The sequence below is a fragment of the Scyliorhinus torazame genome, chromosome 24, assembly GCF_047496885.1.
Source record: "Scyliorhinus torazame isolate Kashiwa2021f chromosome 24, sScyTor2.1, whole genome shotgun sequence".
Taxonomy (NCBI): domain Eukaryota; kingdom Metazoa; phylum Chordata; class Chondrichthyes; order Carcharhiniformes; family Scyliorhinidae; genus Scyliorhinus; species Scyliorhinus torazame.
The window spans coordinates 18,616,643-18,643,049 of NC_092730.1; the positions used below are offsets into that span (position 1 = coordinate 18,616,643).

At 59.2% G+C, this 26,407-nt stretch overlaps 2 protein-coding genes across 2 annotated transcripts in view; one reads left to right on the plus strand and one right to left on the minus strand.

Annotated features, from left to right (window-relative positions):
* Nucleotides 1-20,946, minus strand: part of LOC140399945 (girdin-like) — a 59,906-nt gene extending 38,960 nt beyond the window's left edge. The window contains exons 1-6 of the mRNA XM_072489430.1: nucleotides 20,777-20,946; nucleotides 8,017-8,154; nucleotides 5,441-6,505; nucleotides 3,491-3,609; nucleotides 1,389-1,530; nucleotides 464-622 (exon numbers count right to left, since the gene is read on the minus strand). Of these exons, the coding sequence (XP_072345531.1) occupies nucleotides 464-622; nucleotides 1,389-1,530; nucleotides 3,491-3,609; nucleotides 5,441-6,505; nucleotides 8,017-8,154; nucleotides 20,777-20,899 (1,746 nt within the window). The 5' untranslated portion in view covers nucleotides 20,900-20,946. The remainder of the gene's footprint in view (nucleotides 1-463; nucleotides 623-1,388; nucleotides 1,531-3,490; nucleotides 3,610-5,440; nucleotides 6,506-8,016; nucleotides 8,155-20,776) is intronic.
* The window catches only part of LOC140400210 (neurexin-2-like), a 2,085,493-nt gene that overhangs the window by 461,483 nt on the left and 1,597,603 nt on the right, over nucleotides 1-26,407 (plus strand). The window lies entirely within an intron of this gene.

The window sequence follows — 26,407 nt, forward strand, 5'->3', positions numbered from 1 at the left end:
GGGGGGGGGGGGGGGGGGGGGGGGGGGGCGTGAAGGTTAAGACACTGGTCGCGGAGATTTGGATGGGTTGAAGACTATGGAGGGTGGAATGTGGGAGAAGAGGCTGGAATAGTAGAAACGGGATTGATAACGAAGGCAGGGACGGGGTTTCAGCAGCCGAAGAGCAGAGACAGGAGGTGATGTTGAATTGAGTTTTGGAGGTTGAAATAGACGGTGTTAGTGGTGGCGCGGATAGGAGCCTAGATTCTCAGGATCAAGTATGATATCTAGGCTGTGAAGAGAGTGACTAACGTCAGACTGTGGGCAAGAGGAGATTGGATTGGGTAACAAAGCCAATGTCTTCATGAATGAGGCCTATCTGACAGGGCCTGCGAGTCATGTTGGTGGACAATAAGGGACGGGAAAGAGAGGGAGGCCCGATCGGGACAATCCCGTTATCCGCTCTGGTGTCCGGAGCCCTTACCTTTCTCTCAACCTCAATCAGACGATCATCGATCACTCCCGCCTTGGCCTCCTGGCGTTCCAGCTTGGCCTTCGACGGCATCTCTGCCTCCCTCGCTGTGGCTACCACCTTGACTGCCACCTCTTCCCTCGGCCTCGCCTGTTCCAGGTTCTGCATTAACTGGAAAATGTATTGTGGTGGGGTTAAAAACGGGATCTGAGGAGGCAGGGATATCGTTAGAGAGCATGGGGCTGGAGTGATTGATGAATTGTGGTCGAGCGGCCTGAGCCTAGGCTGAAAGGCCTACGGACAGGCTGAGAGGCCTGCAGCTAGGCCAAGAAGCCTGTGACTGGGCAGAGTGGCCTGTGACTAGGCCAAGAGTATTATGACTCAGCCAAGAAGCCTGTGACTAGTCCGAGTGGCCTTCGACTCGGCCAAGAGTCTTATGATGCAGCCAAGAAGCCTGTGACTAGGCCGAGTGGCCTGGAATTAGGCCAAGAGTCCAACGACTCAGCCGAGAAGCCTGTGACTAGGCCGAGTGACCTGCAACTAAGACGCAAAGCCTGCAGCTAGGCCGAGAGGCCTGGGGTTAGGTCAACAGACCCATGAATCGGCTGAGAGGCCTAGTTGTGGCTATGCTGGTGGGCCTGCAACAAGGCCGGGATCCAGGCCTTGGAGGGCCCTGAATGAGTTCAAGTCTCCCTCCCACCCCTGAAAAGAGGAGTGAGGTAAGGAATGTCTGGGGTTCCTGATCTCTGGAACTCTCCCACCCCACACCCTTTCAACCCGGCAAAGTTCAAAGTTTATCAGAGAGATCCTGCACAGGCCCGACGAGCCGAATGCCATGGTGGAGATGGCGCACGGCCTTACCACAAGGCGAGGGTCAGGCCCCATGCCTGTGCAGGCCCAGCACTCAGGACAAAGCTCGACCTCGCCACCCGCTCACCTCCTTCAGCTGGTTGGTGAGCTCCTGGTTCCCTCTCGTGGCATCTTCCAGCTGGCACCTCAGGCTGGCGATGCGAGTGTCCCTGATTGTCAGTGACTCCTTAAACACCGACTCCAGCTTCTCCTCCAGGAGCTTGTAGTTACTGAGAGTGAGATAGAGGGGGAAGGGAACCAGAGGGGGAGAGGGGGAGGGGAGAGAGGGCGAGGGGAGAGAGGGCGAGGGGAGAGAGGGCGAGGGGAGAGAGGGCGAGGGGAGAGAGGGCGAGGGGAGAGAGGGCGAGGGGAGAGAGAGGGAGGGAGAACCAGGAGGAGGGGGAGGGGAGAGAGGGGGTGGGGGACCAGGAGGAGGGGCAGGGGAGAGATGGCGAGGGGAGAGAGGGGGAGGGGACGGGGGAGGGGAGAGAGGGCGGGGGAGAGATGGCGAGGGCAGAGAGGGCGAGGGGAGAGTGGGCGAGGGGAGAGTGGGCGAGGGGACAGGGTGAGGGGAGAGAGGGTGAGGGGAGAGATGGCGAGGGAGAGAGGAGAGGGGGAGGGGAAAGAGGGCGAGGGGAGAGGGCGAAGGGAGGGGGCGAGGGCGAGGGGGGCCAGGAGGAGGGGGAGGGGAGAGAGGGCGAGGGGAGAGAGGGGGAAGGGACAGGGGGAGGGGAGAGAGGGTGAGGGGAGAGAGGGGCAAGGGGAGAGTGGGCGAGGGAGAGGGGGCGAGGGGAGAGTGGGCGAGGGGAGAGTGGGCGAGGGGAGAGTGGGCGAGGGAGAGTGGGCGAGGGGAGAATGGGCGAGGGGAGAGTGGGCGAGGGGAGAGTGGGCGAGGGGACAGGGTGAGGGGAGAGCGGGGAGGGGGACCAGGAGATGGGGCAGGGGAGAAAGGGCGAGGGGAGAGAGGGCGAGGGGAGAGAGGGCGAGGGGAGAGAGGATGAGGGGAGAGAAGGCGAGGGGTGAGAGGGCGAGGGGAAGAGAACGAGGGGAGAGAGGGCGAGGGAGAGAGGGCGAGGAGAGAGAGGGCGAGGGTGGAGAGGGCGAGGGTGGAGAGGGCGAGGGTAGAGAGGGCGAGGGTAGAGAGGGGGAGGGGAGAGAAGGCGAGGGGTGAGAGAGCGAGGGGAGAGAGGGCGAGGGGAGAGAGGGCGAGGGGAAGAGAGCGAGGGGAGAGAGGGCAAGGGGAGAGAAGGCGAGGGGTGAGAGGGCGAGGGGAAGAGAGCGAGGGGAGAGAGGGCGAGGGGAGAGAGGGCGAGGAGAGAGAGGGCGAGGGTAGAGAGGTCGAGGGTAGAGAGGGGGAGGGGGACCAGGAGATGGGGCAGGGGAGAGAGGGCGAGGGGAGAGAGGGAGAGGGGAGAGAGGGCGAGGGGAGAGAAGGCGAGGGGAGAGAAGGCGAGGGGAGAGAGGCGAGGGGCGAGAGGGCGAGGGTAGAGAGGGCGAGGGGGGCCAGGAGGAGGGGGAGAGGGAAAGGGGGAAATGAAATAGAGAGAGAGACAGAGCGAGATCCAATTCATTTGTTTATTGAGATTAGGGCCCAGGAATGTGAGGTGATTGGACAAATTGATCTAGAGGTCAAGACTCTGATAGCCCCCCCTCCACCCCTACCAACCCCCGTCCCCTCACCCCTACCCCCCCATCCCCTCACCCCTACCCCCCCGCCCCCTCACCCCTACCCCTTCACCCCTACCCCCCACCCTCCCTCGCCCCTATCCCCGCCCCCTCACCCCTATCCCCCCGCCCCCTCACCCCTACCACCCCGCCCCCTCAGCCCTACCCTGCGCCCCCCCCGCCTCCTCACCCCTACCCTGCCGGTTTCAATTTAGGTTTACTTATGGGAGCACCTCCCTCCCCTCAGAGCCTCCCTCCCCTCAGGGTCACCTTCCCACCCCTCAGGAACCCCTCAAAGTCTCCTTCCCCTCCGAGCTTCTCCTCCCTCAGCGAGCCTCCTTCCTTCCCGACGGATTCTCCCCACCCTCAGAGCCTCTGTGCCCCACACCAGGCCCCAGCCGCCCCCCCCCCCCCCCCTCCAAGCCCCAGTCCCGGAATCCCTCTGCGCCCAGAGCTGGGAAGCAGCGACGTCTCAGAGCGGGTAGCCCCGCGCCAATCGGGCGAGGGCGAGGATCGCGTGCCTACCTCTCCTGTCCTCCCGTCAGAGACTGCCCCTGTTCGATTCCCATCCGCTCCAGCTTGTGGCTCAGCTTGACCAGCTGGTTACTGAACTCCTGGGCCCTCAGCTTCTCGCTCATCAACTCCTACGGCAACGAGAGCAGGTCGGAGGTCAAAGGGTGTCCACTCAGGCCAGGGGTTAGGAAACGTCAAAATCAAATCCGGGGGGCTCGCCGCTGTGAACCCCTGACCTCCAAGGCGAGACATCCGCCAACAACCCCCCCCCCCTCCCCAACCCATACACAAAATAGGCCTCAGGCTCGACGTCTGATCCCAAGTTCACTGCCCCCTGAGCCATGATCGGGAAAGGTCCGCATGCAGCAAGTGCTGTATTCTGGGAAGGGACTGCCTGAAGGACAAAAGGAATACAGACCTTTGGGCCTCTTTACGTCTGCTGCCCCCCTACTCAACACAGTCATGGCTCAGGCCCCGTGTCGACGATTCTCCAGCCAGAGGGAGACATCCTCCCAGCTCCTAGCCTGGCAAACCGTCTGAGGATGTTTCCGACGGGATCACCTGATCCAAACTCCAGAGGACCTGCAGGCCTCGTGTCCTCAATCCCCCCCTCAGGGGACGGTCCCAGGACCGATCCATCCAACCAGGGCAAGCAAGTCCTTCCTTCGGTGGAGAGATGAAGACTGCACGCCCTACCCCAGGTGTGGTCGTACCGACGTCCTGAATGAAAGATTTCTTAACTCTTAAATCGAGCGCGATTTACGGACTTGGAGTCGCGACGAGGCCTTCAGGTCTCGCGAGAGGCCTCTCCCAAGATTCGCGATGCTTGTGAGTTTCAATCGAACCCCGTGAGACGTCGCGGTCTGGGTCTCACCCACGCTGGCTAATGGTTCATTTAACTATGTAAGCGCCGGATTCACTGGGCTCCCGGGAACTAACGGCCTCCCCAGTGAGGCCTCAACCCTGCATCGTTTAGGACTGGACCACACAAACGTGGGCACCTTGGGGATCTCCCAGGCCACTGGAGACCCCTGGGTGGTCGGGGGCAGGGCAAGGTGGCATTCCCTCTGGCTCCTGGACATTGGCACGGCTATCCTGGGGGCCAGGGCGGCAGTGCTGAGGTGGTGCCAGGGTGGCATTGCCAAGGATCAGGGCCTAAGGAGGAGCCATGCCCATGAAAGGCAGTGAGGGGGGTATGAAGGGTGGGGGTGAAGGGCGGGCATGAATGGATCTCGTAAAGGTTTGGGGGGGGGGGTGAAGTGTGGGGGTCCTGAAAGGGGGGCCGGGAGGCCTGAAAAGGGGAGTCCTCAGCAACCCTGGAGCAGGAGGGGTGTGGGATAACGCCCATGTGTGCAGGGGGTGACATTGCCCATGGGTGTGGGGGGGGGGGGGGGGCCTCTGAGAGGTCGGGGCACAATTTCAAAATGGCCGACTGATCGCTGAGGAGCCGGTCTCGGCGGCGAGTCAGCTCCCCGGCGGCGACGGCTACGGCCGCGATCCTCCGGCTGCGACCGGCCGGAACCGGGAGCAACGCGGCCTGAAGATCCCGAGAGAGGATTCCCCCCCCCCCGGGAGTCCCGGTGGCCGTTAACGCCTCAGGAGATCTAACCAGATCTCACCAGACGTCAATGCCCGGGTTGGCAGGGGCACTGCCGGGGGGGGGGGGGGGGGGGGGGTGCCAGGCTTGGCATTTTGCCCACGCCAGGAGGGAGGGGGGAGCCCTGCCTGCGACCTGCTGGGAGACCCCCGCGAGTGCCGTTCCGTCCCCGGTTGTGGGGGGGGGGGGGGCAGTGCTAAACGGCGCTCGGCCTAGGTCCCCGAGGCGAAGGGGATCGATCCCAACCGCTCGGGCGCCTCGGGAATCGGCACATTAGTGAATCCTGTCTTGCTCTGGTATGCAGATTGGCCCCCAATGGGTGGGATTTACATCGCTCCCCCCCCGCGTGTTTCGAAGGCACTTACTTCGCGGAGGCTGGCTGATTCTGTCTTCCCGAGGGCCAGTCGCCGGAGGAGCTCCCCGTTCTCCGCCTCCGCCTCCCTCAGCTTGTCCTGCGCCTCCCCGGCCCTCTGGGTCTCCAGCAGCAGCAGCCGCCGGTTCTCCTGCTCCAGCCCGGCCACCCTGAGGTGGTGCTCGTCCAGGGAGGCGTCGCGGGCCTCGGCCTGCTGCCTGAGCCGCCGGGCCTCCTTGCCCAGCTGTCTCTTCTCCCTCTCGGCCTGCTCCAACTCCTGCTCCAGGCCCTCGCGGGCCTGCTCCAGCAGGGCCGCCGCCGACCTCTGCTCCTCCAGGTCCAGCTGCCGGCTTTGCGCCCGCGCCTCCAGCTCCTCCACCTCCCCCTCCAGCTCCGAGACCCGTCTCTTGGCGTTCTCCAGGCCCCTGGTCAGCCTCTGGCTCTCCGCTTGAAGATCCTGATGCGCCGACGCCAAATCTTCGGCCCTCTTGACGGAGGCTTTCTGCTGGTTGACCGTCCTGCGTAACTGGTCCTTCTCCTTCCCCAGCTCCTTGTTTTCCGACTCCAACTGGCTGACTATCGCTCTATCCATCTCCTGCATCTCCACCATCTTCCTCAGGTGGAGATTTTCCTGCTCCAAGTGGCTTCTCTCCGCCTCGGAGTCCTCCAGCAGGGCCTGGGCGCCGGCGAGGCCCTCCAGGCCCTTCTGCAGCCTGCGGTTTTCGGCCTCCAGGCCGGACACCCTCTCCTCCAGCACGGGGAGCCTCCCGCAGCTTAGCTCCAACTCCAGGGCCCGCTTCCGCAGCTGCTCGCTCAGCTTCTCAACGCGGCCGAGCTCCCGCGCCGAAGCCTCGGCCTTGTCAGCCCTCTCCCGGCACTGTTCCAGCTCCAGGCGGGCCTGCTTCCTCTCAGATTCCAGCCCGCTCTGCCTCTGCGAGGCCTCCATCATGGCCTCGTGCAGGATTTTGTTCTCCATCTCGATGTCCTTCACCCTGGCCTCGGCGCTGACCTGCGACCTTTGCCTCAGGGCCTCGACGCTCTGCCTCAAACGCTCGTTCTCCAGTTTTAGGTCCTGCACCTGAAACAGAGACGAGCCTCGGTCAAAGGGCAGAATGTCCCCCCGCCCCCCACCTCCAACCCGCTGCTCCACACCCCACACCCCCACACTTCTATCTCTGGGCAAAAACACCTTCCATCAGGTCAATGGTAGCCCAGTGACCCTCAGTACTGAGGGAGTGCCGCACTGTCAGAGGGTCAGTACTGAGGGAGTGCCGCACTGTCAGAGGGTCAGTACTGAGGGAGTGCCGCACTGTCAGAGGGTCAGTACTGAGGGAGTGCCGCACTGTCAGAGGGTCAGTACTGAGGGAGTGCCGCACTGTCAGAGGGTCAGTACTGAGGGAGTGCCGCACTGTCAGAGGGTCAGTACTGAGGGAGTGCCGCACTGTCAGAGGGTCAGTACTGAGGGAGCGCCGCACTGTCAGAGGGTCAGTACTGAGGGAGCGCCGCACTGCCAGAGGGTCAGTACTGAGGGAGCGCTGCACTGTCAGAGGGTCAGTACTGAGGGAGCGCTACATTGTCAGAGGGTCAGTACTGAGGGAGTGCCGCACTGTCAGAGGGTCAGTACTGAGGGAGTGCTGCACTGTCAGAGGGTCAGTACTGAGGGAGTGCCGCACTGTCAGAGGGTCAGTACTGAGGGAGTGCCGCACTGTCGGAGGGTCAGTACTGAGGGAGTGCTGCACTGTCGGAGGGTCAGTACTGAGGGAGTGCCGCACTGTCAGAGGGTCAGTACTGAGGGAGCGCTACATTGTCAGAGGGTCAGTACTGAGGGAGTGCCGCACTGTCAGAGGGTCAGTACTGAGGGAGTGCTGCACTGTCAGAGGGTCAGTACTGAGGGAGTGCCGCACTGTCAGAGGGTCAGTACTGAGGGAGTGCCGCACTGTCAGAGGGTCAGTACTGAGGGAGTGCTGCACTGTCAGAGGGTCAGTACTGAGGGAGTGCCGCACTGTCAGAGGGTCAGTACTGAGGGAGTGCTGCACTGTCGGAGGGTCAGTACTGAGGGAGTGCTGCACTGTCAGAGGGTCAGTACTGAGGGAGTGCCGCACTGTCAGAGGGTCAGTACTGAGGGACTGCTGCACTGTCAGAGGGTCAGTACTGAGGGAGTGCTGCACTGTCAGAGGGTCAGTACTGAGGGAGAGCTGCACTGTCGGAGGGTCAGTACTGAGGGAGTGCTGCACTGTCAGAGGGTCAGTACTGAGGGAGAGCTGCACTGTCGGAGGGTCAGTACTGAGGGAGTAGGATCTTGCTATACGTTGCCACGTCTCAGACATTATAAAACTTTGTAAGTACATGATAGGTGGTGAGGATTCGGGGAGGTCCTCGGGTGGGTGGAAGGTGCCAGGGAAATGATAAACGCATCTTCTGATCACAGGACGAATGGAAGGATCAGTCCCATGGGACACTCAGGACCCCCCTGTGGAGACCCCCAGTCGCGCACACCAGGGGTATTCTGTTGTTGCTGATGGGAATCTAGCCCTGGGATTGCTGGGCCCTGCCAGGTGGGGCACCGTGCCCGGGTACTGCCCACTGTACCTCCCGCTCGCTGCTTTCCCGCAGAGACAGCATGGTCTTCTCCATCCGCGCCTTCTCCATGATCAGGTCACTGCTCCGGCCCTCCACACTCTGCACACTCTCCTTCTCATCGTCAACCTGCGCTCGCAATCTGCCAACCTGCACAATACACGACAGACGGAGAGTCAGTGTGTGCGGGACCCGTACCCCAGTGAGAGTCAGTGTGTGTGGGACCCGTACCCCAGTGAGAGTCAGTGTGTGTGGGACCCGTACCCCAGTGAGAGTCAGTGTGTGTGGGACCCGTACCCCAGTGAGAGTCAGTGTGTGTGGGACCCGTACCCCAGTGAGAGTCAGTGTGTGTGGAACCCGTACCCCAGTGAGAGTCAGTGTGTGTGGGACTCGTACCCCAGTGAGAGTCAGTGTGTGTGGGACCCGTACCCCAGTGAGAGTCAGTGTGTGTGGGACCCATACCCCAGTGAGAGTCAGTGTGTGTGGGACCCGTACCCCAGTGAGAGTCAGTGTGTGTGGGACCCGTACCCCAGTGAGAGTCAGTGTGTGTGTGACCCGTACCCCAGTGAGAGTCAGTGTGTGTGGGACCCGTACCCCAGTGAGAGTCAGTGTGTGTGGGACCCATACCCCAGTGAGAGTCAGTGTGTGTGGGACCCGTACCCCAGTGAGAGTCAGTGTGAGTGGGACCCGTACCCCAGTGAGAGTCAGTGTGTGTGGGACCCGTACCCCAGTGAGAGTCAGTGTGTGTGGGACCCGTACCCCAGTGAGAGTCAGTGTGTGTGGGACCCGTACCCCAGTGAGAGTCAGTGTGTGTGGGACCCGCACCCCAGTGAGAGTCAGTGTGTGTGGGACCCGTACCCCAGTGAGAGTCAGTGTGTGTGGGACCCATACCCCAGTGAGAGTCAGTGTGTGTGGGACCCGTACCCCAGTGAGAGTCAGTGTGTGTGGGACCCGTACCCCAGTGAGAGTCAGTGTGTGTGGGACCCGTACCCCAGTGAGAGTCAGTGTGTGTGGGACCCGTACCCCAGTGAGAGTCAGTGTGTGTGGAACCCGTACCCCAGTGAGAGTCAGTGTGTGTGGGACATGTACCCCAGTGAGAGTCAGTGTGTGTGGAACCCGTTCCCCAGTGAGAGTCAGTGTGTGTGGGACCCGTACCCCAGTGAGAGTCAGTGTGTGTGGGACCCGTACCCCAGTGAGAGTCAGTGTGTGTGGGACCCGTACCCCAGTGAGAGTCAGTGTGTGTGGGACCCGTACCCCAGTGAGAGTCAGTGTGTGTGTGACCCGTACCCCAGTGAGAGTCAGTGTGTGTGGGACCCGTACCCCAGTGAGAGTCAGTGTGTGTGGGACCCGTACCCCAGTGAGAGTCAGTGTGTGTGGAACCCGTACCCCAGTGAGAGTCAGTGTGTGTGGGACACGTACCCCAGTGAGAGTCAGTGTGTGTGGAACCCGTTCCCCAGTGAGAGTCAGTGTGTGTGGGACCCGTACCCCAGTGAGAGTCAGTGTGTGTGGGACCCGTACCCCAGTGAGAGTCAGTGTGTGTGGGACCCGTACCCCAGTGAGAGTCAGTGTGTGTGGGACCCGTACCCCAGTGAGAGTCAGTGTGTGTGTGACCCGTACCCCAGTGAGAGTCAGTGTGTGTGGAACCCGTACCCCAGTGAGAGTCAGTGTGTGTGGGACATGTACCCCAGTGAGAGTCAGTGTGTGTGGAACCCGTTCCCCAGTGAGAGTCAGTGTGTGTGGGACCCGTACCCCAGTGAGAGTCAGTGTGTGTGGGACCCGTACCCCAGTGAGAGTCAGTGTGTGTGGGACCCGTACCCCAGTGAGAGTCAGTGTGTGTGGGACCCGTACCCCAGTGAGAGTCAGTGTGTGTGTGACCCGTACCCCAGTGAGAGTCAGTGTGTGTGGGACCCGTACCCCAGTGAGAGTCAGTGTGTGTGGGACCCGTACCCCAGTGAGAGTCAGTGTGTGTGGGACCCGTACCCCAGTGAGAGTCAGTGTGTGTGGGACCCGTACCCCAGTGAGAGTCAGTGGGTGTGGGACCCGTACCCCAGTGAGAGTCAGTGTGTGTGGGACCCGTACCCCAGTGAGAGTCAGTGTGTGTGGGACCCGTACCCCAGTGAGAGTCAGTGTGTGTGGGACCAGTACCCCAGTGAGAGTCAGTGTGTGTGGGACCCGTACCCCAGTGAGAGTCAGTGTGTGTGGGACCCGTACCCCAGTGAGAGTCAGTGTGTGTGGGACCCGTACCCCAGTGAGAGTCGGTGTGTGTGGAACCCGTACCCCAGTGATTGTCAGTGTGTGTGGGACCCGTACCCCAGAGAGAGTCAGTGTGTGTGGGACACGTACCCCAGTGAGAGTCAGTGTGTGTGGGATCCGTACCCGAGTGAGAGTCAGTGTGTGTGGGACCCGTACCCCAGTGAGAGTCAGTGTGTGTGGGACCCGTACCCCAGTGAGAGTCAGTGTGTGTGGGACCCGTACCCCAGTGAGAGTCAGTGTGTGTGGAACCCGTACCCCAGTGAGAGTCAGTGTGTGTGGGACCCGTACCCCAGTGAGAGTCAGTGTGTGTGGGACCCGTACCCCAGTGAGAGTCAGTGTGTGTGGGACCCGTACCCCAGTGAGAGTTAGTGTGTGAGGGACCCGTACCCCAGTGTGTGAGGGACCCGTACCCCAGTGTGTGAGGGACCCGTACCCCAGTGTGTGAGGGACCCGTACCCCAGTGTGTGAGGGACACGTACCCCAGTGCGTGTGGGACCCGTACCCCAGTGTGTGTGGGACCCGTACCCCAGTGCGTGTGGGACCCGTACCCCAGTGTGTGTGGGACCCGTACCACAGTGTGTGTGGGACCCGTACCCCAGTGTGTGGGGGACCCGTACCCCAGTGTGTGGGGGACCCGTACCCCAGTGTGTGTGGGACCCGTGCCCCAGTGTGTCAGGGACCCGTGCCCCAGTGTGGGAGGGACCCGTACCCCAGTGTGTGAGGGACCCGTACCCCAGTGTGTGAGGGACCCCGTACCCCAGTGTGTGGGGGACCCCGTACCCCAGTGTGTGAGGGCCCCGTACCCCAGTGTGTGTGGGACCCGTACCCCAGTGTGTGAGGTACCTGTACCCCAGTGAGAGTCAGTGTGTGTGGGACCCGTACCCCAGTGTATGAGGGACCCGTACCCCAGTGTGTGAGGGACCCGTACCCCAGTGTGTGTGGGACCCGTACCCCAGTGTGTGAGGGACCCGTACCCCAGTGTGTGGGGGACCCGTACCCCAGTGTGTGAGGGACCCGTTCCCCAGTGTGTTTGGGACCCGTACCCCAGTGAGAGTCAGTGTGTGTGGGACCCGTACCCCAGTGAGAGTCAGTGTGTGAGGGACCCGTACCCCAGTGTGTGAGGGACCCGTACCCCAGTGTGTGTGAGGGACCCGTACCCCAGTGTGTGAGGGACCCGTACCCCAGTGTGTGAGGGACCCGTACCCCAGTGTGTGAGGGACCCGTACCCCAGTGTGTGAGGGACCCGTACCCCAGTGTGTTTGGGACCCGTACCCCAGTGAGAGTGTGTGTGGGACCCGTACCCCAGTGAGAGTCAGTGTGTGTGGGACCCGTAATCCAGTGTGTGAGGGACCCGTACCCCAGTGTGTGTGAGGGACCCGTAGCCCAGTGTGTGAGGGACCCGTACCCCAGTGTGTTAGGGACCCGTACCCCAGTGAGAGTCGGTGTGTGTGGGCCCGTACCCCAGTGAGAGTCAGTGTGTGTGGGACCCGTACCCAAGTGAGAGTCAGAGTGTGTGGGACCCGTACCCCAGTGAGAGTCAGTGTGTGTGGAACCCGTACCCCAGTGAGAGTCAGAGTGTGTGGGACCCGTACCCCAGTGAGAGTCAGTGTGTGAGGGACCCGTACCCCAGTGAGAGTCAGTGTGTGCGGGACCCGTACCCCAGTGAGAGTCGGTGTGTGTGGGCCCGTACCCCAGTGAGAGTCAGTGTGTGTGGGACCCGTACCCCAGTGAGAGTCAGTGTGTGTGGAACCCGATACCCAGTGAGAGTCAGTGTGTGTGGGACCCGTACCCAAGTGAGAGTCAGAGTGTGTGGGACCCGTACCCCAGTGAGAGTCAGTGTGTGTGGGACCCGTACCCCAGAGAGAGTCAGTGTGTGTGGGACCCGTACCCCAGTGAGAGTCAGTGTGTGTGGGACCCGTACCCCAGTGAGAGTCAGTGTGTGTGGGACCCGTACCCCAGTGAGAGTCAGTGTGTGTGGGACCCGTACCCCAGTGAGAGTCAGTGTGTGTGGGACCCGTACCCCAGTGAGAGTCGGTGTGTGTGGGACCCGTACCCCAGTGAGAGTCAGTGTGTGTGGGACCCGTACCCCAGTGAGAGTCAGTGTGTGTGGGACCCGTACCCCAGTGAGAGTCAGTGTGTGTGGAACCTGTACCACAGTGAGAGTCAGTGTGTGTGGGACCCGTACCCCAGTGAGAGTCAGTGTGTGTGGGACCCGTACCCCAGTGAGAGTCAGTGTGTGTGGGACCCGTACCCCAGTGAGAGTCAGTGTGTGTGGGACCCGTACCCCAGTGATTGTCAGTGTGTGTGGGACCCGTACCCCAGAGAGAGTCAGTGTGTGTGGGACACGTACCCCAGTGAGAGTCAGTGTGTGTGGGACCCGTACCCGAGTGAGAGTCAGTGTGTGTGGGACCCGTACCCCAGTGAGAGTCAGTGTGTGTGGGACCCGTACCCCAGTGAGAGTCAGTGTGTGTGGGACCCGTACCCCAGTGAGAGTCAGTGTGTGTGAAACCCGTACCCCAGTGAGAGTCAGTGTGTGTGGGACCCGTACCCCAGTGAGAGTCAGTGTGTGTGGGACCCGTACCCCAGTGAGAGTCAGTGTGTGTGGGACCCGTACTGACCCGTACAGTGAGTGAGGGAGTGCCGCACTGTCAGAGGGTCAGTACTGAGGGAGTGCTGCACTGTCAGAGGGTCAGTACTGAGGGAGCGCCGCACTGTCTGAGGGTCAGTACTGAGGGAGTGCCGCACTGTCAGAGGGTCAGTACTGAGGGAGTGCCGCACTGTCAGAGGGTCAGTACTGAGGGAGCGCTGCACTGTCAGAGGGTCAGTACTGAGGGAACGCTGCACTGTCAGAGGGTCAGTACTGAGGGAGTGCTGCACTGTCAGAGGGTCGGTACTGAGGGAGCGCCGCACTGTCAGAGGGTCAGTACTGAGGGAGTGCTGCACTGTCGGAGGGTCAGTACTGAGGGAGTGCCGCACTGTCAGAGGGTCAGTACTGAGGGAGTGCCGCACTGTCAGAGGGTCAGTACTGAGGGAGTGCCGCACTGTCAGAGGGTCAGTACTGCAGGAGTGCTGCACTGTCAGAGGGTCAGTACTGAGGGAGAGCTGCACTATCGGAGGGTCAGTACTGAGGGAGTGCTGCACTGTCAGAAGGTCAGTACTGAGGGAGTGCCGCACTGTCAGAGGGTCAGTACTGAGGGAGTGCCGCACTGTCAGAGGGTCAGTACTGAGGGAGTGCCGCACTGTCAGAGGGTCAGTACTGAGGGAGTGCTGCCCTGTCAGAGGGTCAGTACTGAGGGAGTGCCGCACTGTCAGAGGGTCAGTACTGAGGGAGTGCCTCACAGTCTGAGGGTCAGTACTGAGGGAGTGCCGCACTGTCAGAGGGTCAGTACTGAGGGAGTGCCGCACTGTCAGAGGGTCAGTACTGAGGGAGCGCTGCACTGTCAGAGGGTCAGTACTGAGGGAGCGCTGCACTGTCGGAGGGTCAGTACTGAGGGAGTGCCGCACTGTCGGAGGGTCAGTACTGAGGGAGTGCCGCACTGTCGGAGGGTCAGTACTGAGGGAGTGCCGCACTGTCAGAGGGTCAGTACTGAGGGAGTGCCGCACTGTCAGAGGGTCAGTACTGAGGGAGTGCCGCACTGTCAGAGGGTCAGTACTGCAGGAGTGCTGCACTGTCAGAGGGTCAGTACTGAGGGAGAGCTGCACTATCGGAGGGTCAGTACTGAGGGAGTGCTGCACTGTCAGAAGATCAGTACTGAGGGAGTGCCGCACTGTCAGAGGGTCAGTACTGAGGGAGTGCCGCACTGTCAGAGGGTCAGTACTGAGGGAGTGCCGCACTGTCAGAGGGTCAGTACTGAGGGAGTGCTGCCCTGTCAGAGGGTCAGTACTGAGGGAGTGCCGCACTGTCAGAGGGTCAGTACTGAGGGAGCGCCGCACTGTCAGAGGGTCAGTACTGAGGGAGTGCTGCACTGTCAGAGGGTCAGTACTGAGGGAGTGCCGCACTGTCAGAGGGTCAGTACTGAGGGAGTGCCGCACTGTCAGAGGGTCAGTACTGAGGGAGTGCCGCACTGTCAGAGGATCAGTACTGAGGGAGTGCTGCACTGTCAGAGGGTCAGTACTGAGGGAGCGTCGCACTGTCAGAGGGTCAGTACTGAGGGAGTGCCGCACTGTCAGAGGGTCAGTACTGAGGGAGTGCTGCACTGTCAGAGGGTCAGTACTGATGGAGTGCCGCACTGCCAGAGGTTCAGTACTGAGGGAGTGCCGCACTGTCAGAGAGTCAGTACTGAGGGAGTGCTGCACTGTCAGAGGGTCAGTACTGAGGGAGTGCCGCACTGTCAGAGAGTCAGTACTGAGGGAGTGCTGCACTGTCGGAGAGTCAGTACTGAGGGAGTGCTGCACTGTCAGAGGGTCAGTACTGAGGGAGTGCCGCACTGTCAGAGGGTCAGTACTGAGGGAGCGCTGCACTGTCAGCGGGTCAGTACTGAGGGAGCGCTGCACTGTCAGAGGGTCAGTACTGAGGGAGTGCTGCACTGTCAGAGGGTCAGTACTGAGGGAGTGCTGCACTGTCAGAGGGTCAGTACTGAGGGAGTGCTGCACTGCCAGAGGGTCAGTACTGAGGGAGTGCCGCACTGTCAGAGGGCCAGTACTGAGGGAGTGCTCCACTGTCAGAGGGTCAGTACTGAGTGAATGCTGCACTGTCAGAGGGTCAGTACTGAGGGAGTGCTGCACTGTCAGAGGGTCAGTACTGAGGGAATGCTGCACTGTCAGAGGGTCAGTACTGAGGGAGTGCTGCACTGTCAGAGGGTCAGTACTGAGGGAGTGCTGCACTGTCAGAGGGTCAGTACTGAGGGAGTGCTGCACTGTCAGAGGGTCAGTACTGAGGGACTGCTGCACTGTCAGAGGGTCAGTACTGAGGGAGTGCTGCACTGTCAGAGGGTCAGTACTGAAGGAGTGCTGCACTGTCAGAGGGTCAGTACTGAGGGAGTGCCGCACTGTCAGAGGGTCAGTACTGAGGGAGTGCCGCACTGTCAGAGGGTCAGTACTGAGGGAGTGCTGCACTGTCAGAGGGTCAGTACTGAGGGAGTGCTGCACTGTCAGAGGGTCAGTACTGAGGGAGTGCCGCACTGTCAGAGGGTCAGTACTGAGGGAGCGCTGCACTGTCAGAGGGTCAGTACTGAGGGAGCGCTGCACTGTCGGAGGGTCAGTACTGAGGGAGTGCCGCACTGTCGGAGGGTCAGTACTGAGGGAGTGCCGCACTGTCGGAGGGTCAGTACTGAGGGAGTGCCGCACTGTCAGAGAGTCAGTACTGAGGGAGTGCCGCACTGTCAGAGGGTCAGTACTGAGGGAGTGCCGCACTGTCAGAGGGTCAGTACTGCAGGAGTGCTGCACTGTCAGAGGGTCAGTACTGAGGGAGAGCTGCACTATCGGAGGGTCAGTACTGAGGGAGTGCTGCACTGTCAGAAGGTCAGTACTGAGGGAGTGCCGCACTGACAGAGGGTCAGTACTGAGGGAGTGCCGCACTGTCAGAGGGTCAGTACTGAGGGAGTGCCGCACTGTCAGAGGGTCAGTACTGAGGGAGTGCTGCCCTGTCAGAGGGTCAGTACTGAGGGAGTGCCGCACTGTCAGAGGGTCAGTACTGAGGGAGCGCCGCACTGTCAGAGGGTCAGTACTGAGGGAGTGCTGCACTGTCAGAGGGTCAGTACTGAGGGAGTGCCGCACTGTCAGAGGGTCAGTACTGAGGGAGTGCCGCACTGTCAGAGGGTCAGTACTGAGGGAGTGCCGCACTGTCAGAGGGTCAGTACTGAGGGAGTGCTGCACTGTCAGAGGGTCAGTACTGAGGGAGCGTCGCACTGTCAGAGGGTCAGTACTGAGGGAGTGCCGCACTGTCAGAGGGTCAGTACTGAGGGAGTGCTGCACTGTCAGAGGGTCAGTACTGAGGGAGTGCTGCACTGTCAGAGGGTCAGTACTGAGGGAGTGCCGCACTGTCAGAGGGTCAGTACTGAGGGAGTGCTGCACTGTCAGAGGGTCAGTACTGATGGAGTGCCGCACTGCCAGAGGTTCAGTACTGAGGGAGTGCCGCACTGTCAGAGAGTCAGTACTGAGGGAGTGCTGCACTGTCGGAGAGTCAGTACTGAGGGAGTGCTGCACTGTCAGAGGGTCAGTACTGAGGGAGTGCCGCACTGTCAGAGGGTCAGTACTGAGGGAGCGCTGCACTGTCAGCGGGTCAGTACTGAGGGAGCGCTGCACTGTCAGAGGGTCAGTACTGAGGGAGTGCTGCACTGTCAGAGGGTCAGTACTGAGGGAGTGCTGCACTGTCAGAGGGTCAGTACTGAGGGAGTGCTGCACTGCCAGAGGGTCAGTACTGAGGGAGTGCCGCACTGTCAGAGGGCCAGTACTGAGGGAGTGCTCCACTGTCAGAGGGTCAGTACTGAGTGAATGCTGCACTGTCAGAGGGTCAGTACTGAGGGAGTGCTGCACTGTCAGAGGGTCAGTACTGAGGGAATGCTGCACTGTCAGAGGGTCAGTACTGAGGGAGTGCTGCACTGTCAGAGGGTCAGTACTGAGGGAGTGCTGCACTGTCAGAGGGTCAGTACTGAGGGAGTGCTGCACTGTCAGAGGGTCAGTACTGAGGGACTGCTGCACTGTCAGAGGGTCAGTACTGAGGGAGTGCTGCACTGTCAGAGGGTCAGTACTGAAGGAGTGCTGCACTGTCAGAGGGTCAGTACTGAGGGAGTGCCGCACTGTCAGAGGGTCAGTACTGAGGGAGTGCCGCACTGTCAGAGGGTCAGTACTGAGGGAGTGCTGCACTGTCAGAGGGTCAGTACTGAGGGAGTGCTGCACTGTCAGAGGGTCAGTACTGAGGGAGTGCCGCACTGTCAGAGGGTCAGTACTGAGGGAGCGCTGCACTGTCAGAGGGTCAGTACTGAGGGAGCGCTGCACTGTCGGAGGGTCAGTACTGAGGGAGTGCCGCACTGTCGGAGGGTCAGTACTGAGGGAGTGCCGCACTGTCGGAGGGTCAGTACTGAGGGAGTGCCGCACTGTCAGAGAGTCAGTACTGAGGGAGTGCCGCACTGTCAGAGGGTCAGTACTGAGGGAGTGCCGCACTGTCAGAGGGTCAGTACTGCAGGAGTGCTGCACTGTCAGAGGGTCAGTACTGAGGGAGAGCTGCACTATCGGAGGGTCAGTACTGAGGGAGTGCTGCACTGTCAGAAGGTCAGTACTGAGGGAGTGCCGCACTGACAGAGGGTCAGTACTGAGGGAGTGCCGCACTGTCAGAGGGTCAGTACTGAGGGAGTGCCGCACTGTCAGAGGGTCAGTACTGAGGGAGTGCTGCCCTGTCAGAGGGTCAGTACTGAGGGAGTGCCGCACTGTCAGAGGGTCAGTACTGAGGGAGCGCCGCACTGTCAGAGGGTCAGTACTGAGGGAGTGCTGCACTGTCAGAGGGTCAGTACTGAGGGAGTGCCGCACTGTCAGAGGGTCAGTACTGAGGGAGTGCCGCACTGTCAGAGGGTCAGTACTGAGGGAGTGCCGCACTGTCAGAGGGTCAGTACTGAGGGAGTGCTGCACTGTCAGAGGGTCAGTACTGAGGGAGCGTCGCACTGTCAGAGGGTCAGTACTGAGGGAGTGCCGCACTGTCAGAGGGTCAGTACTGAGGGAGTGCTGCACTGTCAGAGGGTCAGTACTGAGGGAGTGCTGCACTGTCAGAGGGTCAGTACTGAGGGAGTGCCGCACTGTCAGAGGGTCAGTACTGAGGGAGTGCTGCACTGTCAGAGGGTCAGTACTGATGGAGTGCCGCACTGCCAGAGGTTCAGTACTGAGGGAGTGCCGCACTGTCAGAGAGTCAGTACTGAGGGAGTGCTGCACTGTCGGAGAGTCAGTACTGAGGGAGTGCTGCACTGTCAGAGGGTCAGTACTGAGGGAGTGCCGCACTGTCAGAGGGTCAGTACTGAGGGAGCGCTGCACTGTCAGCGGGTCAGTACTGAGGGAGCGCTGCACTGTCAGAGGGTCAGTACTGAGGGAGTGCTGCACTGTCAGAGGGTCAGTACTGAGGGAGTGCTGCACTGTCAGAGGGTCAGTACTGAGGGAGTGCTGCACTGCCAGAGGGTCAGTACTGAGGGAGTGCCGCACTGTCAGAGGGCCAGTACTGAGGGAGTGCTCCACTGTCAGAGGGTCAGTACTGAGTGAATGCTGCACTGTCAGAGGGTCAGTACTGAGGGAGTGCTGCACTGTCAGAGGGTCAGTACTGAGGGAGTGCTGCACTGTCAGAGGGTCAGTACTGAGGGAGTGCTGCACTGTCAGAGGGTCAGTACTGAGGGACTGCTGCACTGTCAGAGGGTCAGTACTGAGGGAGTGCTGCACTGTCAGAGGGTCAGTACTGAAGGAGTGCTGCACTGTCAGAGGGTCAGTACTGAGGGAGTGCCGCACTGTCAGAGGGTCAGTACTGAGGGAGTGCCGCACTGTCAGAGGGTCAGTACTGAGGGAGTGCTGCACTGTCAGAGGGTCAGTACTGAGGGAGCGCTGCACTGTCAGTGTGTGTGGGACCTGTACCCCAGTGAGAGTCAGTGTGTGTGGGACCCGTACACCAGTGAGAGTCAGTGTGTGTGGGACCCGTACCCCAGTGAGAGTCAGTGTGTGTGGGACCTGTACCCCAGAGAGAGTCAGTGTGTGTGGGACCCGTACCCCAGTGAGAGTCAGTGTGTGTGGGACCCGTACCCCAGTGAGAGTCAGTGTGTGTGGAACCCGTACCCCAGTGAGAGTCAGTGTGTGTGGGACCCGTACCCCAGTGAGAGTCAGTGTGTGTGGGACCCGTACCCCAGTGAGAGTCAGTGTGTGTGGAACCCGTACCCCAGTGAGAGTCAGTGTGTGTGGGATCCGTACCCCAGTGAGAGTCAGTGTGTGTGGGACCCGAACCCCAGTGAGAGTCAGTGTGTGTGGGACCCGTACCCCATTGAGAGTCAGTGTGTGTGGGATCCGTACCCCAGTGAGAGTCAGTGTGTGTGGGACCCGTACCCCAGTGAGAGTCAGTGTGTGTGGGACCCGTACCCCATTGAGAGTCAGTGTGTGTGGGATCCGTACCCCAGTGAGAGTCAGTGTGTGTGGGACCCGTACCCCAGTGAGAGTCAGTGTGTGTGGGACCCGTACCCCAGTGAGAGTCAGTGTGTGTGGGACCCGTACCCCAGTGAGAGTCAGTGTGTGTGGAACCCGTACCCCAGTGAGAGTCAGTGTGTGTGGGACCCGTACCCCAGTGAGAGTCAGTGTGTGTGGGATCCGTACCCCAGTGAGAGTCAGTGTGTGTGGGACCCGTACCCCAGTGAGAGTCAGTGTGTGTGGGACCCGTACCCCAGTGAGAGTCAGTGTGTGTGGAACCCGTACCCCAGTGAGAGTCAGTGTGTGTGGGACCCGTACCCCAGTGAGAGTCAGTGTGTGTGGGACCCGTACCCCAGTGAGAGTCAGTGTGTGTGGGACCCGTACCCCAGTGAGAGTCAGTGTGTGTGGGACCCGTACCCCAGTGAGAGTCAGTGTGTGTGGAACCCGTACCCCAGTGAGAGTCAGTGTGTGTGGGACCCGTACCCCAGTGAGAGTCAGTGTGTGTGGAACCCGTACCCCAGTGAGAGTCAGTGTGTGTGGGACCCGTACCCCAGTGAGAGTCAGTGTGTGTGGAACCCGTACCCCAGTGAGAGTCAGTGTGTGTGGAACCCGTACCCCAGTGAGAGTCAGTGTGTGTGGAACCCGTACCCCAGTGAGAGTCAGTGTGTGTGGGACCCGTACCCCAGTGAGAGTCAGTGTGTGTGGGACCCGTACCCCAGTGAGAGTCAGTGTGTGTGGGACCCGTACCCCAGTGAGAGTCAGTGTGTGTGGGACCCGTACCCCAGTGAGAGTCAGTGTGTGTGGGATCCGTACCCCAGTGAGAGTCAGTGTGTGTGGGACCCGTACCCCAGTGAGAGTCAGTGTGTGTGGGACCCGTACCCCAGTGAGAGTCAGTGTGTGTGGGACCCGTACCCCAGTGAGAGTCAGTGTGTGTGGGACCCGTACCCCAGTGAGAGTCAGTGTGTGTGGGACCCGTACCCCAGTGAGAGTCAGTGTGTGTGGGACCCGTACCCCAGTGAGAGTCAGTGTGTGTGGGATCCGTACCCCAGTGAGAGTCAGTGTGTGTGGGATCCGTACCCCAGTGAGAGTCAGTGTGTGTGGGACCCGTACCCCAGTGAGAGTCAGTGTGTGTGGGACCCGTACCCCAGTGAGAGTCAGTGTGTGTGGGACCCGTACCCCAGTGAGAGTCGGTGTGTGTGGAACCCGTACCCCAGTGAGAGTCAGTGTGTGTGGGACCCGTACCCCAGTGAGAGTCAGTGTGTGTGGGGCCCGTACCCCAGTGAGAGTCAGTGTGTGTGGGACCCGTACCCCAGTGAGAGTCAGTGTGTGTGGGACCCGTACCCCAGTGAGAGTCAGTGTGTGTGGGACCCGTACCCCAGTGATTGTCAGTGGGGAGGTGCCGAGGGGACGGTGAGGAATTCGGGACTGTATTTACCGCTCTCTGGAGTTGCTGGTTCTCGTTCTCCAGGTTGAGGATTTTGGTACTGGAATCAACACTGGCCACTCGGAACTGTTCCTCCCTCCGCCGGAGATCCTGATTCTCCCGTTCCACTGTCATCAACTGGGCTGACGTCACTTCATGGACCTCATAACTGAGAGGCTTCTCAATAACTGTAAGATAGCACAGAGAGTGACTTCAGAGTGCGTTCAGTACCTGTCCTGGGAGTGTTTGATGGGGACAGTGCAGAGGGAGCTTTACTCTGTATCTAACCCCGTGCTGTACCTGCCCTGGGAGTGTTTGATGGGGACAGTGTCGAGGGAGCTTTACTCTGTATCTAACCCCGTGCTGTACCTGTCCTGGGAGTGTTTGATGGGGACAGTGTCGAGGGAGCTTTACTCAGTATCTAACCCCGTGCTATACCTGTCCTGGGAGTGTTTGATGGGGACAGTGCAGAGGGAGCTTTACTCTGTATCTAACCCCGTGTTGTACCTGTCCTGGGAGTGTTTGATGGGGACAGTGTAGAGGGAGCTTTACTCTGTATCTAACCCCGTGCTGTACCTGTCCTGGGAGTGTTTGATGGGGACAGTGCAGAGGGAGCTTTACTCTGTATCTAACCCCGTGCTGTACCTGTCCTGGGAGTGTTTGATGGGGTCAGTGTAGAGGGAGCTTTACTCTGTATCTAACCCGGTGCTGTCCCTGTCCTGGGAGTGTTTGGTGGGGACAGTGTAGAGGGAGCTTTACTCTGCATCTAACCCCATGCTGTACCTGTCCTGGGAGTGTTTGATGGGGGAAGAGTGTAGAGGGAGCCTTACCCTGTATCTAACCCCGTGCTGTACCTGTCCTGGGAGTGTTTGATGGGGACAGTGTAGAGGGAGCTTTACCCTGTATCTAACCCCGTGCTGTACCTGTCCTGGGAGTGTTTGATGGGGACAGTGTAGAGGGAGCTTTACTCTGAATCTAACCCCGTGCTGTACCTGTACTGGGAGTGTTTGATGGGGGACAGTGTAGAGGGAGCTTTACTCTGAATCTAACCCCGTGCTGTACCTGTCCTGGGAGTGTTTGATGGGGGACAGTGTAGAGGGAGCTTTACTCTGTATCTAACCCCGTGCTGTACCTGTCCTGGGAGTGTTTGATGGGGACGGTGTAGATGGAGCTTTACTCTGTATCTAACCCCGTGCTGTACCTGTCCTGGGAGTGTTTGATGGGGACAGTGTAGAGGGAGCTTTACTCTGTATCTAACCCCGTGCTGTACCTGTCCTGGGAGTGTTTGATGGGGACAGTGTAGAGGGAGCTTTACTCTGTATCTAACCCCGTGCTGTACCTGTCCTGGGAGTGTTTGATGGGGTCAGTGTAGAGGGAGCTTTACTCTGTATCTAACCCCGTGCTGTACCTGTCCTGGGAGTGTTTGATGGGGGACAGTGTAGAGGGAGCTTTACTCTGTATCTAACCCCGTGCTGTACCTGTCCTGGGAGTGTTTGATGGGGACAGTGTAGACGGAGCTTTACTCTGTATCTAACTCCGTGCTGTACCTGTCCTGGGAGTGTTTGATGGGGGACAGTGTAGAGGGAGCTTTACTCTGTATCTAACCCCGTGCTGTACCTGTACTGGGAGTGTTTGATGGGGACAGTGTAGAGGGAGCTTTACTCTGTATCTAACCCCGTGCTGTACCTGTCCTGGGAGTGTTTGATGGGGACAGTGTAGAGGGAGCTTTACTCTGTATCTAACCCCGTGCTGTACCTGTCCTGGGAGTGTTTGATGGGGACAGTGTCGAGGGAGCTTTACTCTGTATCCAACCCCGTGCTGTACCTGTCCTGGGAGTGTTTGATGGGGACAGTGTAGAGGGAGCTTTACTCTGTATCTAACCCCGTGCTGTACCTGTCCTGGGAGTGTTTGATGGGGTCAGTGTAGAGGGAGCTTTACTCTGTATCTAGCCCCGTGCTGTACCTGTCCTGGGAGTGTTTGATGGGGACAGTGTAGAGGGAGCTTTACTCTGTATCCAACCCTGTGCTGTACCTGTCCTGGGAGTGTTTGATGGGGACAGTGTAGAGGGAGCTTTACCCTGTATCTAACCCCGTGCTGTACTTGCCCTGGGAGTGTTTGATGGGGACAGTGTAGAGGGAGCTTTACTCTGTATCTAACCCCGTGCTGTACCTGTCCTGGGATTGTTTGGTGGGGACAGTGTAGAGGGAGCTTTACTCTGCATCTAACCCCATGCTGTACCTGTCCTGGGAGTGTTTGATGGGGGAAGAGTGTAGAGGGAGCTTTACCCTGTATCTAACCCCGTGCTGTACCTGTCCTGGGAGTGTTTGATGGGGACAGTGTAGAGGGAGCTTTACCCTGTATCTAACCCCGTGCTGTACCTGTCCTGGGAGTGTTTGATGGGGACAGTGTAGAGGGAGCTTTACTCTGAATCTAACCCCGTGCTGTACCTGTACTGGGAGTGTTTGATGGGGGACAGTGTAGAGGGAGCTTTACTCTGTATCTAACCCCGTGCTGTACCTGTCCTGGGAGTGTTTGATTGGGACAGTGTAGAGGGAGCTTTACTCTGAATCTAACCCCGTGCTGTACCTGTCCTGGGAGTGTTTGATGGGGGACAGTGTAGAGGGAGCTTTACTCTGTATCTAACCCCGTGCTGTACCTGTCCTGGGAGTGTTTGATGGGGACGGTGTAGATGGAGCTTTACTCTGTATCTAACCCCGTGCTGTACCTGTCCTGGGAGTGTTTGATGGGGACAGTGTAGAGGGAGCTTTACTCTGTATCTAACCCCGTGCTGTACCTGTCCTGGGAGTGTTTGATGGGGACAGTGTAGAGGGAGCTTTACTCTGTATCTAACCCCGTGCTGTACCTGTCCTGGGAGTGTTTGATGGGGTCAGTGTAGAGGGAGCTTTACTCTGTATCTAACCCCGTGCTGTACCTGTCCTGGGAGTGTTTGATGGGGGACAGTGTAGAGGGAGCTTTACTCTGTATCTAACCCCGTGCTGTACCTGTCCTGGGAGTGTTTGATGGGGACAGTGTAGACGGAGCTTTACTCTGTATCTAACTCCCTGCTGTACCTGTCCTGGGAGTGTTTGATGGGGGACAGTGTAGAGGGAGCTTTACTCTGTATCTAACCCCGTGCTGTACCTGTACTGGGAGTGTTTGATGGGGACAGTGTAGAGGGAGCTTTACTCTGTATCTAACCCCGTGCTGTACCTGTCCTGGGAGTGTTTGATGGGGTCAGTGTAGAGGGAGCTTTACTCTGTATCTAGCCCCGTGCTGTACCTGTCCTGGGAGTGTTTGATGGGGACAGTGTAGAGGGAGCTTTACTCTGTATCTAACCCCGTGCTGTACCTGTCCTGGGAGTGTTTGATGGGGACAGTGTCGAGGGAGCTTTACTCTGTATCCAACCCCGTGCTGTACCTGTCCTGGGAGTGTTTGATGGGGACAGTGTAGAGGGAGCTTTACTCTGTATCTAACCCCGTGCTGTACCTGTCCTGGGAGTGTTTGATGGGGTCAGTGTAGAGGGAGCTTTACTCTGTATCTAGCCCCGTGCTGTACCTGTCCTGGGAGTGTTTGATGGGGACAGTGTAGAGGGAGCTTTACTCTGTATCCAACCCTGTGCTGTACCTGTCCTGGGAGTGTTTGATGGGGACAGTGTAGAGGGAGCTTTACCCTGTATCTAACCCCGTGCTGTACTTGCCCTGGGAGTGTTTGATGGGGACAGTGTAGAGGGAGCTTTACTCTGTATCTAACCCCGTGCTGTACCTGTCCTGGGATTGTTTGATGGGGACAGTGTAGAGGGAGCTTTACTCTGTATCTAATGCGTGCTGTACCTGTCCTGGGAGTGTTTGATGGGGACAGTGTAGAGGGAGCTTTACTCTGTACCTACCCCATGCTGTACATGTCCAGGGAGTGTTTGATGGGGACAGTGTAGAGGGAGCTTTACTCTGTACCTAACCCCGTGCTGTACCTGTCCTGGGAGTGTTTGATGGGGACAGTGTAGAGGGAGCTTTACTCTGTATCTAACCCCGTGCTGTACCTGTCCTGTGAGTGTTTGATGGGGGACAGTGTAGAGGGAGCTTTACTCTGTACCTAACCCCGTGCTCTACCTGTCCTGGGTGTGTTTGATGGGGACAGTGTAGAGGGAGCTTTACTCTGTATCTAACCCCGTGCTGTACCTGTCCTGGGAGTGTTTGATGGGGACAGTGTAGAGGGAGCTTTACTCTGTATCTAACCCTGTGCTGTACCTGTCCTGGGAGTGTTTGATGGGGACAGTGTAGAGCGAGCTTTACTCTGTATCTAACCCTGTGCTGTACCTGTCCTGGGAGTGTTTGATGGGGGACAGTGTAGAGGGAGCTTTACTCTGTATCTAACCCCGTGCTGTACCCTGTCCTGGGAGTGTTTGATGGGGACAGTGTAGAGGGAGCTTACTCTGTATCTAACCCCGTGCTGTACCTGTCCTGGGAGTGTTTGATGGGGACAGTGTAGAGGGAGCTTTAGTCTGTATCTAACCCCGTGCTGTACCTGTCCTGGGAGTGTTTGATGGGGGACAGTGTAGAGGGTGCTTTACTCTGTATCTAACCCCGTGCTGTACCTGTCCTGGGAGGTTTGATGGGGAGAGTGTAGAGGGAGCTTTACTCTGTAGATCTAACCCCGTGCTGTACCTGTCCTGGGAGTGTTTGATGGGACAGTGCAGAGGGAGCTTTACTCTGTATCTAACCCCGTGCTGTACCTGTCCTGGGAGTGTTTGATGGGGACAGTGTAGAGGAGCTTTACACTGTATCTAACCCCGTGCTGTACCTGTCCTGGGAGTGTTGATGGGGGACAGTGTAGAGGGAGCTTTACACTGTATCTAACCCCGTGCTGTACCTGTCCTGGGAGTGTTTGATGGGGACAGTGTCGAGGGTGCTTTACTCTGTATCTAACCCCGTGCTGTACCTGTCCCTGGGCGTGTTTGATGGGGACAGTGTAGAGGGAGCTTTACTCTGTATCTAACCCGTGCTGTACCTGTCCTGGAGTGTTTGATGGGGACAGTGTAGAGGGAGCTTTAATCTGTATCTAACCCCGTGCTGTACCTGTCCCGGGAGTGTTTGATTGGGACAGTGTAGAGGAGCTTTACTCTGAATCTAACCCCGTGCTGTACCTGTCCTGGGAGTGTTTGATGGGGGACAGTGTAGAGGGAGCTTTACTCTGTACCTAACCCCGTGCTGAACCTGTCCTGGGAGTGTTTGATGGGGACAGTGCGGAGGGAGCTTTACTCTGTATCTAACCCCGTGCTGCACCTGTCCTGGAGTGTTTGATGGGGACAGTGTAGAGGGAGCTTTACTCTGTATCTAACCCCGTGCTGTACCTATCCTGGGAGTGTTTGATGGGGACAGTGTAGAGGGAGCTTTAACTCTGTATCTAACCCCGTGCTGTAACTGTCCCTGGGAGTGTTTGATGGGGACAGTGTAGAGGGAGCTTTACTCTGTATCTAACCCCGTGCTGGTCCCTGTCCTGGGAGTGTTTGATGGGGACAGTGCGGAGGGAGCTTTACTCTGTATCTAACCCTGTGCTGTCCCTGTCCTGGGAGTGTTTGATGGGGACAGTGTAGAGGGAGCTTTACTCCGTATCTAACCCCTGTGCTGTCCCTGTCCCGGGAGTGTT